Genomic DNA, 15137 nt, shown 5'->3' with positions numbered 1-15137 from the left:
GTACAAGTGTCTCGGCACTGACAACCACTGGCACTGATATTGTCTGCACCGGCAGATCTCTGAATGTCTGATGCACCGGACTCGCCCCTACTCAGTGCCAGGGCTCTGGTGCCAAATTCTCCCAGAGCATTGGATTCAATGACCTCTCCATGCCATGCACCACCTTTCTTTTCATCAGAGTCAGATTGTGAGGAAGAGGACTTGGGTTCCTACCACTCATCCTACCCACCATACTGGTCCCAATTTCATCATGGACACCAGGCATACTGCCCACCTGACTCTCAACCTCCATGGTACCAGCCTCCAGACCCCTACCCTCATATTGGGACTCCTGGCAGGCCCAGAGGCAACAAGCCTCCCAGGCTCCTAGTGTGGCATACCAGCAGGCAAAGAGACACCCTTCTTCAGCTGTGGTGTCAAAGGGTTTGGAACCTCTTGAGCAACTGGGAGAGGAAGTTGAAGCTGAGGCAGAAAGAGAAGGCACCCCTCAAGCTCATCTCTCATCGTCCTCACCTGATGAGATGGCGATGCCCCCTCCGCCATCCATGGCAGATTATTTTAAACCATTCCAAGATTTAGTTCAGAGGGTGGCATAAGTCCCGCAAATGCAACTGTATGAAGTGACTGAGGCTCACCACACACTAGTGAATATTCAACACTCTTTCACCTCTACCAGAGTGCTTCTGCCAGTTAATGAGGTGTTCCTGGATCCTGCTAGAGTTATATGGCAGACCCTTGTGTCAGTCCTGCCAACATGCTAATGGGCTGACAAAAGGTATTATGTGCCAGCGAAGGGCATGGAATTTTTATTTTCACACCCACCTCCAAATTCCATTATTGGGGATGCAGTTAATTCTAGGGGGCCACCAATACCAGTTTAAATCCACCCCGTATAACTGAGATGGGAACCGCTTGGACCTGTTTGGCAGAAAGACGTATTCATTATCCATTCTTCAGTTCCAGATGGCTAATTACCAGGCCTTGCTGGCCAAATGTGACTACCAAAACTATGTGAAACTAATTTATGGCCATGATTAACGAGGGTGTTAATTCACTGATGGCGAAAACGTCTCTCCAGTCTGCATTGGACACTTCTGATATGTTGGCATGTTCAGTTTCCATGACCCTGCTTATTAGAAGGGCTTTGTGGCTGCAGTTGTCCAGCTTCCCTAAAGATGTCCAAACCGTGGTGAATGACCTGCCCTTTGAGGGAATTAAGCTATTGTCCAAAAAGACAGATGGGTCTCATCACATGTTGAAGGAATCTTGGAGAAACCTTCGTTCCCTAGGGATATACATGCCAGCCTACAAGAGAAAATACAGTCTTCAGCTGCTGCTCAAGTCCCTGTCATCGCAGTACATGCTTCAGTACTTGTCACAGAGATCTTATGAGCCACAGAGAAAGAAATCAAGTTTCCCCAAGCAAAAGCAATTGGAACCACAACCAACGCTGTCTCGGCCTTCAACCTTGAAGTGGTAGTTTTGATAGGTTGGTTGAGGTGCCTGTAGAACACTCTCCTCGCCACTTTCTCCTGGGAAGCCCCGTTCCTCCTTTCGGAGACCACCGTACCCCATTACGCAGCACCTGGGAATGGATATTCCATCCACTTCTCCTCTCTTCCCCCACCAAAACACCCTTCCCCCTCCCTCTTCAGGGACCCTTCTCACAAGAGTCTGCTATGTCAAGAGGCAGACCATCTCCTCAGCATAAGAGCTATAGAAAATTTGCTCATACATCTCAGAGGGAAAGGCTTCTACACTCATTGCTTCCAGATATAAAAGCAAAAGGGAGGTTGGAGACCCATACTGGATCTCAGAGCACTCAACAGATATGTCAAAGTGCAGAAATTCGAGATGGTCACCCTATCAATGATCATCCCAGCATTGGAAGAATAATATTGGTTCTCGGCCTTCGACCTTCAAGACTCATACTTCCACATTTCTATCGTACCAAGTCACAGATGTGTCCTCAGATTCATGCTGGGCCAGGACCAGTACTGAGTACTCCCTTTCTGCCTCTCATCGTCCCTGAGGGTGTTTGGCCAATGTCCTCTTAGTAGTAGCGGCCCACTTACATTCTAAGAGCATAATGATTTATCCCTACCTGGATGATTGCCTTTCCAGGGCACAGTCCCGCACAGAAGCCCAGTGAGTCACTCAGACCACTCAGGACCTGTTTCTGAATATGGGCCTACAGATCAAAGAACAAAAATCGACCTTAACACTGGTTCAAATGCTAGAATTCATAGGAGTCGACTTCGACTCCATTCAGACAAGGGCACTCCTTCCACATCACAGATTACTCAGTCTCTCCTTGTTGATAGAGACAGCACAATCCAGTCCCCAAATCTCGGCCAGATATTACCTTCAGCGTCTGGGGCACATGGCCACAGACACATCGGTAAGTGCTCATGCAACTACACATGAGATGCCTCCAAGCATGGTTCGGTTCAGTTTACAGGATGAAGAGAGACAACACAGGCAAGCTTCTGTCGATGCTCACCAGGATCAAGCAATGCTTACACTGGTGGAAGGACCCAGTAAACATCTGTGCAGGAATCCCGTTTGCTTAGTCTTCCTCATTCCATCTCCTGAGTACCAATGCATCACTCATAGGCTGGGGAGCGCATTTCAATGGTGGCACAATAGAGGACAAATGGTCTGTAGCAGAGATGTGCCTCCACATCAACCTGTTCAAACTCAGAGTGGTCAGAAATGCATGAGCTCACTTCCTCCTGCTGATCAAGGACACACAAAGATAAGTCATGACTAAGGCTGCAATTTAGACCTCCATGACTTCAGCCACTGCCTGCTGGGAGCTGCAGGGTCCCCGGCTGCCTACGGAGGCAGGGAGCTGTGGGGTAACCCTGTGGCCCCAGGCGACGGCAGCAGCAGGCGGACTCCCTGCAGCTCCTTGCCACTGTGGGCTGCATGGGGGACCCCAACCGTTTCCATCCACTATGGGCAGCGGGGTAACCCCCAGAGCTCTTTGCCTCCGTGGACAGTGGCCAGGACCCTTAGAGCTCTGGGCTGCTGCAGGTGGCAGGGGGGACCCCTGCAGCTCAGAGCCCCCAGCAGAGGTGGACCCTGGAGCTCTGAGCCCTCATGGATGGTGGGAGCACCTGGAGCTCCCACCCTGCCTGCAGCTGCCCAGGCACCTTGTTTTGTCATGGATATTTTTAGTAAAAGTCAGGGACAGGTCACCGGCTTCTGTGAATTTTTCATTTTTGCCCGTGACCTGTCCATGACTTTTACTAAAAAAATCCCTGACAAAATCTTAGCCTTAGTCATGACAGATAACCTGACCAACCAACAGGGAGATGCCAGAGAAGGAACTGAGGAAGAAATGCCCGTGCATGCTGGCTAGCCTGATGGCAAGCAGAGAGCTATGTATGTCCATGGGTGGAATGGCCTACTATTGAAATTCTCTGATCGGCAGTGCAGGGGAGTACACACACCTAAAGTGAAGCGCCAGTAGGGGGAATGCATCTCGAAGAACCATCATTACTGCACCGCTCCGGTGAACTTCAGTTGCAGCCTTGAGTGTTCAGCAGTTCTGCAAATGTGGCTATGGGTGTGTCATGTTGGGCACCCAAAAATGAGAAGCACACAGTTAGTGCCCAACTGTGAATATTTTGGTTTCGGTGATTTGCCTAACATCACTTGGGAACTCTGTGGCACACATAGGGATAGAATCCAATTCTTCAGGGCAGCATTTAGCTGCCTTGATTATGAGAACATCCTTTGTCTTTGTACAATACCTTGCTTTGTTCACTACACACCTTCAAGCTTCTTTAGCAGGTGGGGCAGGGTTCCTACAGACAGCAATGCTCTTCATTACACAACCCTGCCTGTGCAGAGTGAGACATTGGTCCTCAGAAAAAATAGTATGTGATCATGTAATTAAAGACTGTAATATTAGGCTTGGAAGGATTATTTTTACTGGTAAATGTCAATAAACGTCAGTTTTACCATGAATACACAAACTGATGAAAAAAATTTCAATCAGTAGTGATTAAAATGTACAGTCAGAACAATTCTGCTTGAGAATTTACTAGATTTTGATTTAAGGATATTTACTCTGTATATTTTGACACACAATGTTGACAAGATATGTTTTAGTGAGGATAAAGGTTTAACTTTTTGAATCTCAACCTTTATTGTCATGAGACATAGCTGAAAAAGAGGAAAAAATGCTAAAAACAAAAACAAAAAAGCACTTGAATTCTTCCAAACCTAATCATAATGCATAAGCAGACAAATTAAGTTTGCATGTGCAACTTTAGTTCTGGCATTTCCTAATTTTTAAGTATTTGAATTTGGAACATTAATAATGCTTTTTAATGTGTTTTTGCATGTAATTTCCTAATTAAAAAAACCTGAAGAAACAGAATTTCTGTCATGTGGAACAATATTGACCTCAGCTTGGATCACGAGCTAGATTCAGACCTTTAGATCTGTACCACAGGCCTCTGTCATTTGAACTAACTGAGTAACTTGTAGCATTTGTAGGCTATTAACATTTATGAGGGTCAGCCACTAGAAGGTCTGACACACAGTTTGCCAGTGGGTTTAACAGCTTTTTGCTGACAGCAGAAAAATGTAGAGACTCAGTACTCCCAGGTTCAGTTCCATGTTCTGGAGGGGAATGTGTTCCACTCCTATGGCCATGGTTCTTGCTTGCCGCCCCCCAGAACCTATCGACTCCCCTTTGCCTCAGCTCCTGCTTTCCTCTTCCTCTGCTCTTATATACACACCTCCATCTGCCATGCTCCCAGTGCCCACAAATCTTCTGGTTTTTACATTCATAAATCCTTAAATGTATTGAAATAAACTATGCCAATATGAGCACATTATATCATTATAGCTGCATCTATACTGGTTGATTGCACCAATTTAGTTGTATCGGTTTCTACATTAATATGGTTAAATTGGTATAAAAACCGATTACACCTGCCTTAAAGCCTTTCCACTGAACAATCTTAACTGATCTTTTGCATGTAATAGCTTGGCATGTTAGTTGTTTTGCCTGTTGGATTTAATATCAAAATATGCTTTATAGTTGTCTTTAGTTTTTAACTTGGGCTATACAGACACCAGCATTCCAAAGTAAAACCTGCAGGACACCACATGCTAGTTTTCCTGCCTATCTGAAGATAGGTTTATTTTGTTCTCATGCTTTCATATTGTATTGATCAAACTTTCTCAATTTTCCCAATTCATTAGGAAGTGTTACCTGTTCAGTTTTTTAAGTCAAGTTAGACAATATGTATGTAATGTAATGTACCAACTCTTTTGCCAAACGCTTCTGTTTCTTTTTTATACTTCACCTTATTTTCCTAGAGTTGGTATATATAAAAAGGGATTTGATTGATTCACTGAGCTATCTGGGTGTCTCGCGCATGCATTTGAAATGAAATAACTCCTATCATGTGTAGGGCCCTATATTTAAAGGTTGAAAGTGTTTTTTAAAGAGGAACAGTAGAAGGATGTGTAATTTACTTAAATCTCTACTTTGCAATATTTACTGATATACCAGGGCCAATTATTGGTGTTAGCAGATATGTTTAAAGATAATGTCTTTAACAAGATACCTCTTAAAATTTTTCATTTAGTGAAACTGGTGAGTTGAAGCTTCATCCAAGTTTGTTTCTTTTGCTTTTGATCCTGGGCAAGCTGTATCCTTCTCCAATGGATGGCACTTATTCAGCTCTCAGCATGGCACCGTTTGTTCCTTTTATTATGAGGTGAGGTGCATATTTCAAAAGAATTTTCTACTCTTACTAGAAAACATTCTCTGGTGGAGAATCATAGTTTTTTAATATACTTTTCAGCATATTTCAAAATGCTTTGTAAATGTGGTAGTTACCATTTAGTTGAAATAATTCATGGAAAAAACTGTTACTTTAATAGTTGTTGGCAGTGTTTTTGTAGCCATGTTGTGACCCAGGATATTAGAGAGACAAGGTGTATGAGGCAATATCTTTTATTGGACTAACTTCTGTTGGTGAAAAAGACAAGCTCGTGAGCTACACCGCTGGAAAAGAACTCTAAGTAGCTCACAAGCTTATCTTTCACCAACAGAAGTTGGTCCTATAAAAGCTGTTATCTCACACACCTGGTCTTTGTTACTCTAATACTATATTAGATCAAAGTTCTTGATTACATATTAATACCTATTTTATTTTCACTGGGTTAAGAAAAAGACTAGGGTAAACAAATCTCATGCCAGTCACTGCAGGGATCAGAGACACTTTCCCCTCATGTATAGTATTGCACAATTAATTGGTTAGCTGCATTGTGGGTTTTTTTTTTAAACTTTCATCTGAAGGATGATGTATGGTATGGTCCCTACCAGAGACTGGATGAAATTGATTGACTATGCTGTGATCGGGAGGGTAAATCTTATGCTGCTGATCTTCAAGAAAAATGTTTTCAGCTCCTGTGGAATGGATTTAGATGTTCATTTCCGATAAAAAAAAAATATGGGAGTTGTATATTTAATCCACTGTGCATGGTGTGGGAAAAATAATGCTAAAAAAAATTAATTGCTTCCATGTGGAGAGAGAATTATGGTTTTCAAATACTTTTTTTGCTCTTGGGTAATATGGTGAAAGAAAACAGGACTGGAGATTGGGAAAGAAATTAGAATAGTTCTTAAGTACAGCTTAAATGCCCTACCAGCTACGGGAAAATAGATTTGACAGTCCAAAATATTACTCCTTAAGCTTGGAAATTTCATTATTAAATCTATTAGAGCAGTAAAAGAAATTAAACATGTTTCTACCCCAAGTCTTGTGATCATTATTTAAACTGCTATTTACAGTGGAAAACAATAGTAGCTCTGCCTGTTTATCTTTCAGCAGATATGACATTAAAGCATAGTGTCTTGTATACCACAGCATTGCTCAGCATTTGTAGGAATAAACTCAATTTATCATATACTGTTTCTAAAAACAAGAACTGAAATAACAGAAGTTTATCTAAAACATTTCTACTATTCCTGAATCTCAAACATTTATCTATAGATCCATCTAGAGGGACATTTATTAGTTAGGTCATTTAAGCTATATTCTGCCTTCATACCATATGCTTCTTCACTGGAGTTTTATATATGGTCTAGAGTAGAAAACAGTGCCTGTCAAACATTCATTTATGCCATTTTTTCAGCTTACCTACTCTGTTTTTCATGTTCAATCTGCATTCTGATTGGCTACTCTTAGTGAGAATGTAAGCAACATAAAGCTTCAGCATTGCTGTCCTCCTTAACAACTGCTGTGAACATTTTTTGGTCCTGTCATCATTAAGCTTTTTCACAGGGATATTATGGAACAAATAAAATATATTTGAATAAAAAACTCAAGACATTAAGAGATCTGTATCACCAGGGACTTGCCTTCCTTAACTCCTATCGACTACAAGGACTTCTTTAATACTAGTAGTGAGGAGAGCAAAGATATTTGTTTTTAAGATTTTCTTTCTGTTGAACATGGGCAATAAATTAGTTGCACTTTTAACAAATTGGTCTAAGGCTAGAAAAAAATAGTTACATCTTTCAGAAAGCAAGTTTCATCAGGCTTTGAGATGTAAATTTCCTGTCTGATACTTAGCAAATTGCTGACTTTTTACAGTTATCTGGAGCTATACTGAAAACACTGTAGCCTTTTTTAAAAATCCCATTGTGTTCAACCTGACATTCTTGATTGCGTATCATTATATAATTTTTTTTAATGTACATAAACACTTCTGTGAATGCATTGATAATTAGTTCATTTCAACCTCTGTGTGCATTATCTGTGATTTACAGAGGTGAATCACCTAGGGAAGGATACTTTAATTCCTTCCTTTAAGTTTTGCCCTTGCATAAGGGCAAATGAGCCAAAGTAAAAGTACCTCTTTTCTGAATATTTCTGATTCCTTTTAAGATTGCAGGTGAAGATTGTTGTGAAGTAATTCTAAGTGAGGATCAAAGAGAAAGTATAGTACCAAAGGATGTTAATCAACAATATACTAAACCAGCATGCGTTAGTCATCCTTTGAATCTCCCCACGTAGATATATTCATCTGTATATATCTATATATAGATATACATCTATAGATGAATGTGTGTGTATATAATTACTTGGCAATCCAATACAATTATAAAATGTAATTGCTATATTTTATACATCATATAGTTCTATATGGTTTCAAGTTCTGTAGAGCTCTAACATCACATTTTATAGAGGATAGATATTATATATGCAGCGAGAGACAGAGGGAGTGAATGAACAGTATAACGTAGTGATCTTTATCCCTACAGACAATAAAGTGGCATTCATTTATTGATCTGAGAGAATGAACTGAATACTTAGTGTGTTTGCAAGAAAGCAGGCAGCTCCCTTAACAATACTGTACGTGCTTGGAAGATTTCTAATTAGGCTTTTGAACAGTTTCAGTTAGCTAAAGTGGAATTTTCCATCTAGTGGGAGTAGAGTTAAGGTCGCTCTGACCATGCTGAAATGAATTGCACAATAGGAGTAGGATTAAATGCTGCAAGGACAAATCTCGGTCTCCCTGTAATACATATACTTTCTACTCCCTGCTAAACTAGGACATTTGATTGCCTATCTACATTTCTATTAAAAGTACTTGTTTTTTTCCTCCAGATGTTTTATTTGGAAGAGAACACATTGATTCACAACTTATCATCTCACTTTTTAAGATATTTGAAAGAAGTTGTTTTAGAGCTAGATATGTCTGACGTACTGATTACTTTTTAGCATGATGGAATGTTCAGAATGTTTTTGATTAATGAGGGAGGTAATCTGGAGGTGACATTTTAACTATAAAATGAAAACACTTCAAAAAAAAATTCTTAGCTGTTAAAGTGATCCAAATTTGAATGATGCTTGTATCCATGCCCTCCTCAGTGCAACGTTATTCATGAAATGCTTAATATTGTTGACTGAATTCTCTGTGGGAATAAATCAGTGTTCGTGTGGAATGGTGGTGAGACTAAAGCTCTCTACTCTTAAGGGCAGGTTTCAAAGCAGAATCATGAGTAATATAAATCATGAAAGGAAATGCATTCTGTGGGGAAAGTTTCATTAGAAATACAGAAATCTTGCTAAGAATTTAATATTTTTCAAATGTCACCATTGCTACATCATGTGAAATCTGTGATTGGATCTTTCTGTTAAAGCACATATTATAACAGCTTAAAGGGTTGGAAAACCCCATAAAAGAAAATCACACATGCCGTTTTATTTTTGAAAATGTGGTGTAATTCAGAGAACACCTAGTCCTTGTTTCTGCTTTACCTTTGTCCAAGTATTGCTCTACTACATTTTGATTTTGAACATAAAGTATAGTAAGCTTGGAGAAAGTGTAGAGGAAGAGGGTGCCTGACTCGAATACAGAGGAGAGAAATGCTAGTCTGGGGATGGGGAGAAGTAGTAGTTTGTGACAAAGAGCTGGGTGTGTGTGTGATGGAGATGTGTGTGAGACTGGAGGCTCATGGCATTGAAGGGTGCAGGAGAAAGCAAGAAAAACAGGGACCGATAGTTATCAGTGTGGTGGGACAAGGAGACAGGGACTGGGAACCAGGGTGGGAAGCTGCAAGCCAGCACAGGAGGAGGAAGACTGAGTCAGAAAAGTCCTAGGTATGGTATAAGAACCTAAATAAAGAGGTACTTGTAGATGGGCCTGGGAAAATAGCTCCAAGATCTATGCATATGTGAATCAGAACCTTTACTAAGAGGGTGCTACGGGTTTTCAGAATAAGTGACTGCACAGGGCCTACATTGCAGGTCTGCAGCCTGCCTGGAGGATGGGGTAGAGCCCCTCCACTAAAGCTTGATTATTTGCATTTTATGAAGTGTGTGTGAGAGATAGGCTCTTTCACATTAAGGGTATGGCCGCTAGAGGTTACTCTTTCCAGCTTGAAATAACTAATTTCCAGTTGACACAGATTAACTATCAGGATTGCACCCTATTAGTCTGGATACTCCGCAAACATTTGTTGCAGGTTTGTGGCCTCAGTTAACTCAGGTTTTTGAAAAACCAAAACAAAACCCTGTAATATAGATGTACGCTATGTGGTTTGAGCTACAGCTGCAGTATACTTACATAATTTAATATTCCAGAAATTAACTACATTCTGAACTGTACTTATCCAAAAAATAGACTGTAAGCAGGAAGTACCTAGCTGTTTTTAAACTAAATTAGACTAGCACAGAGTATTTAGTAGGTATATTGAACATGATTAATTTAGGAGTGAACTACAAGCTTGATACAGGAGATCTGGTTCTTTCCAGTTAACAGTCTAAAAGGAGGTTCACTCCCAAGAGTCCTATCAAAAGCTGTTCAGAGATTAATTAGCCTTGTGTGTGTCTGAGCCAATATCTGATAAACTATTTTAAGCAACATGACGGTATTACTGAAATATTGTCTTGTGTTTTGAAATACGTATTTGTTCTAGTTCTGGTAGAAATACTAGCACGAATAGTAATGTATTATAGTTAATACTGAATGTAATTGTTTATGGGCTAGGACAAGTCAAAGCTTACCTTGACTGATGTTTACTTAAAGGTTAAATAGAATCACCTTCACTTGTGCCTTGTTGATTGTTTGTATATAGAATGAATTTCCTCTTAATGGGCTTTCTGATGAGTAAAATATTTTTTCTGATGTTGAATAACTTTCACCATAAAGATATGTAATCAATTTGTTCTCAAAACAGATTTTTTTAAAACATTATAGGTATATTAAATATGTATGCCATAATTATGAATGTAGCGCCTGGGAGCCCAGCCATGGACCAGCTCTCTTGTGCTAAGTGGTGTTCTAACTGTACTAATTGTGCTGACTTACAGTTAACTGATTTGTCTCCCCAGTTGTTTTTCACTTCACTAACTCACAGCTGCCATTCCAATGTAACTACTTTGTCTCACTATATCACCTGTATTTCTCTATCCTTCCCCAGGCTTTTTCCTTCGTCTATCCTCACTACTCACCTTCCCAAATTCCCTCTATCTTCTCTCCTGTCTTCATCATTCTGTTCACCTCAATTCCATACATGTCAGGGGAAAGCTATCACAATGATAATTAACAGCTATCACTTCTGAACAATAAATTCAATTACTTTTAAAAACCATGGAGCCTCCAGGCTGCCCATACAAAGCCTATAATCTCATTGTAACCGTTGTGTTACCATCCCTGTAACCCATTGTTGTAAACCACTTATTTTGTTACATCTAAGCTTGGTTGTATGAATGTGTAAGGATTTGCAGGATTGAGCACTTGAGTTGTAAACTTGTTGGAGGAGTCCAATTTTCAGAAGTTTTGAGCATCCATAACTCACATGGACTTTTTAATTCAGATCACCTGTGAAAATGAGAGTTCCATGGCTCTTATTTATCTAAAGGAGCCATATGGCTCTCTAAATATTAATTTTTGTTACTTTTCATAAACACTCTTCATTATTTTTAAAAGGAAATTATGATGAATCTTCACTAGCAAGTGGTTAATTTTTTTCTTTGTATTTAGAGAAATTTAACCTCCATAGTCAGCTTGTATTGCTTAGATAGCGTTATCACTCACATCAGTAACTTATGGTAAATTGTTTTTCAGTAAGTGCCTGATACTGCTACCATTGAAGTTAGTGGCAAAACTCTCATTCACTCCATAGGGACCAGGTCTGGGCCCACAATGAGTAACAGAGCAACAAACTCAAAATGTAAAATGAAAAGTGTTTGTAAGGCTATAAAGTACACAGTCAAAATTTTCAAATTTAAGTGCCTAAAGTTAGACTCCTAAATTTGTTTTTAGGTACCTAAATAGAATTGGCTTGATTTTCAGATATGCTAAGTACTCAGTTTCCTTTCGAACTCAACAGCTACATTAAAAGGAAGAAGCTACATAATCTCACAAAGAGAAAAGTAAACTAGTGCAGATCTTGTCCTGTCCTGAGATATCTACAGTACATTTTTTGAGATTCTATAATTTTATTGAAAACTTTGTTAGTAACTTTATTTAGGAAAAATATTTCTGCAAACATTTTTGGTGTCTGAGATATTGTAATTGAAAAATATTCCTTATTTATTTATTATTATGTTTAAAAAAAAAAGTAGATTCTATGATTTTGTTTTCTTCCTTATGTGCAGTTGCTTATGTTGACTTAACTATTTCATCCTGTATTTGACTGGTACAGTATTTAACTGACTTTCTCACCTCCAAATCCTAGTATCCCTTTGAGAAGTGGGCAGTATAGATTGCTACAGAGCTGTGTAACAGTTTTGGCTCTCCCTACCTTGCAGCTTTTTTCATTTTGCTGTATTTTAGCATTTTAACACCAACAGGAAACTTGATGCCAAAAACCTGACTGATTGCAACTGCCAATGCTGTGAGATAGAGATTTTTATCAACAACCAACAGAAATTTCTGTTGGGATAAACTTTCAGTGTGATATGGAGGGAAATATACTTGTTGAAGCCAGTTTTACATTAATACAATTGTTGTGAGTTACTGTTGTTAATTTAAAGTCTGTCCCTAAGTCTCTGTATTAAAATGTATACATCCTCCATTTTTGTTTGTTTCTTTTATTAGCTGGTCGTATGATTGGTTTAAGTTATAGTTGGCTGGAATTATTTTTAGTATTTGGAATGTGAATGATGCATAAATATTAGAAATATTCAGTTCTTGCTAAGAAAGCTCATTGGGCCCATTTGTCATTTTACTACAACAGCAACTGTCCTCTTGAGTGCAGTTTGGGCTTCCAAAACCTATAACCTGATGTAAGTACAGAGAAAAATATATAGATGTAGATACATAATATAAAAATCATGTATATCCTGTTGTAAAATGTGAATTTTTTACATTTGTATTATGTTTTTCTGTGCTAAATCCTTATTGTGAGAGCATGTTTATATGTATTTTCGTTTGGTGCAAAATCTTCTTAGACAATAGTATAAATATTTCTTTTGACAGGCTTAGGATGAGAGTTCATTTGAGATGAAACAAAGTGACAAATACACTAAGACTATCAAAAAAGGCTAGTGAAAATCTGCTACTCTTAAGTGTTAGCTTTTGAGTATAGTAGCCAGTGTTTGAACAGGTGATCAGATCTACACATAACTCTCAAATGTATCTGAAAATACAATTTTTAGAAGCTAGTGGCAGCTGTTGGCATGTCCATTTCTGCGTATCGGCTTTCTCTGACATCTAGGCTTATTTCTTTAAGAAATTTTAACAGTTTTCCATACAATAAACATAAAAACGGAACTGTGCTTTTCAGTTGATTTGCACAGTGGCAATGGTTGAGCAGACAGTGAGATGCTTACTTTCTGTTGATGGTGTATAGGAGAGATGCTTGCACTGCTCATCAAAAGTGGGTATGATTTTCTGACTTTTCAGAGAAATATATACTAAATGTCAGTGCAATAGGAGAAAGGCTTATTGGAAATGTAGGATAAATTAAAATCTTCTGGAAATATTTGCTTTAATCTTGAATATAGGTTTTCCTCTTAGATGTTGTAACTTGCTGTATTTAGTTTACACAAATAAGTCCTAATCCAGCAAAGCACTCAAGGACAAACTTAATTTTAAGCACAGGAGTAGTCCAGTGAAATTAGTGAGTCTACTCATACACTTAAAGTTAGCATTTGATTAAGTGCTTTGCTGGACCAGAGACATTTAGTCACATAACCTTCCTTCACAACAGTATACACAGGAAAGGGCAGAAAAATAGAAGAGAAACAAAGCATGCAATGCAAATGACTATAACAAAGTAAAAGAGAGACAAAGTGGGTGAGGATAATATCTTTAACTGGATCAATTTCTGTTTGATAACTGGAGCTATACAGAGCTCTTCCTCAGGTATGGCAAAAGAACTCAGAGTGGCACAGCTAAATACAAGGTGGAACAAATTGTTTAGCATAAGAAGTTAACACATATTGTAACAAAATAATTCATTAATCACAAGACTAAAATCAATAGTGATATTTTAAAAGTTTAATTATTATAAAAAGCAAAAAAAAATCTAAGCTTCTGAGAAGAATCTGTATAAATGCCGCGGTAGGTACTCTTGAACTATTGTAGGTGGGTGGGTGGAAGGAGGAAAAGTTTTGGAAGAACTTAACCCCTCTGGCTGCTGACCTATTTGCCATGATTCTAATGGTAAATTAAAGTAAGAAAATCAATCTTGGCATGTCCTCAGCTGCAATCAGTTCAAGCACTTAAAATCTTTGCAAAGGAATAAGATTTAAGTTATTGTTTAACCTATATAGTTATTTTAAAAATAAATAAAAAGTTACAGACATTACTGCAGAAAATTGTGTTTTGACTACAGTGTTTGTTGTGGGTTTTGCTAACTAATTGGTACAGTAATAAGTGTTGTTGTGTAGTTCTTCCCATGGTTCTGCATTTGTGAAACATAATAGTAACTTGTTTTTACAGGTTATCAAAATTAAAATGCAGTTTTGAATAAGAAGTGTTCTTTTATTTTCTCCACGTTTCCATTTACACAAACTCAAGTTGGCAGAATTTTTGTTTCTCTGGCAGAGTATCAGCCAAATACTAAGAAAAGGTGAATGAATCTACAATTAACCCATGTGACTTCAACAAATTGCTAAATAAATCTACTTGTAGTTATGATTGTCACTGAGACATTGCTGGGGATTTCTTGATAACAAAAGCAACAAAAAGATTGAACTGAAATAGAGAATCCCAGCAGATGATGTAATAAATCTGAATTTGAAGACAAAATACTTCTATGGAATATGAAACTTGTTTACTTTCTTCCTAGGTTCCCTTAAGTTTGAGTGGTGCAGGTGGGAGAGACTTGGGCTTTTAGTATAACTTGTTGACCTATTTCACGAATAGAAAAAGCCTATGTAGTTTGCCTACATGCTTTCTGTACTACTAATGTATACTACAGTAGAACTATGGCCTAGTCTACACTACGTGCTTAAATCGATTTAAAGAGCGTTAAATCGATTTAACGCTGTACCCGTCCACACTACAACGCCCTTTATATCGATATAAAGGGCTCTTTAAATTGATTTCTGTACTCCTCCCGACGAGAGGAGTAGCGCTAAATCGATATTGGTACTTTCGGAATAGTGTTAGTGTGGACCCGGAAATCGGACGTTCTATCC

General features: G+C 38.6%; 1 protein-coding gene across 9 annotated transcripts in view; it reads left to right on the top strand.

Moving 5' to 3' along the window:
* THADA (THADA armadillo repeat containing) overlaps positions 1–15137 on the top strand; it is a 358450-nt gene that overhangs the window by 123599 nt on the left and 219714 nt on the right. For 8 of the 9 annotated variants that reach the window (XR_012655623.1, XM_075064366.1, XM_032775058.2 and 5 more), the window contains one exon: positions 5616–5747. The exons of the other annotated variant lie outside the window; for it this stretch is intronic. Coding sequence is in view for 7 of the 8 variants with exons in the window: in XM_075064366.1 (XP_074920467.1) it covers positions 5616–5747 (132 nt within the window). In the remaining variant the exon portion in view is untranslated. The remainder of the gene's footprint in view (positions 1–5615; positions 5748–15137) is intronic. 9 annotated transcript variants of the gene reach the window in all.

The sequence above is a fragment of the Chelonoidis abingdonii genome, chromosome 3 (genome assembly GCF_003597395.2).
Source record: "Chelonoidis abingdonii isolate Lonesome George chromosome 3, CheloAbing_2.0, whole genome shotgun sequence".
In the NCBI taxonomy this organism is placed as follows: Eukaryota; Metazoa; Chordata; order Testudines; family Testudinidae; genus Chelonoidis; species Chelonoidis abingdonii.
Note: the sequence above shows the minus strand (reverse complement) of the source record. Positions and strands in the feature narration are given on the sequence as shown.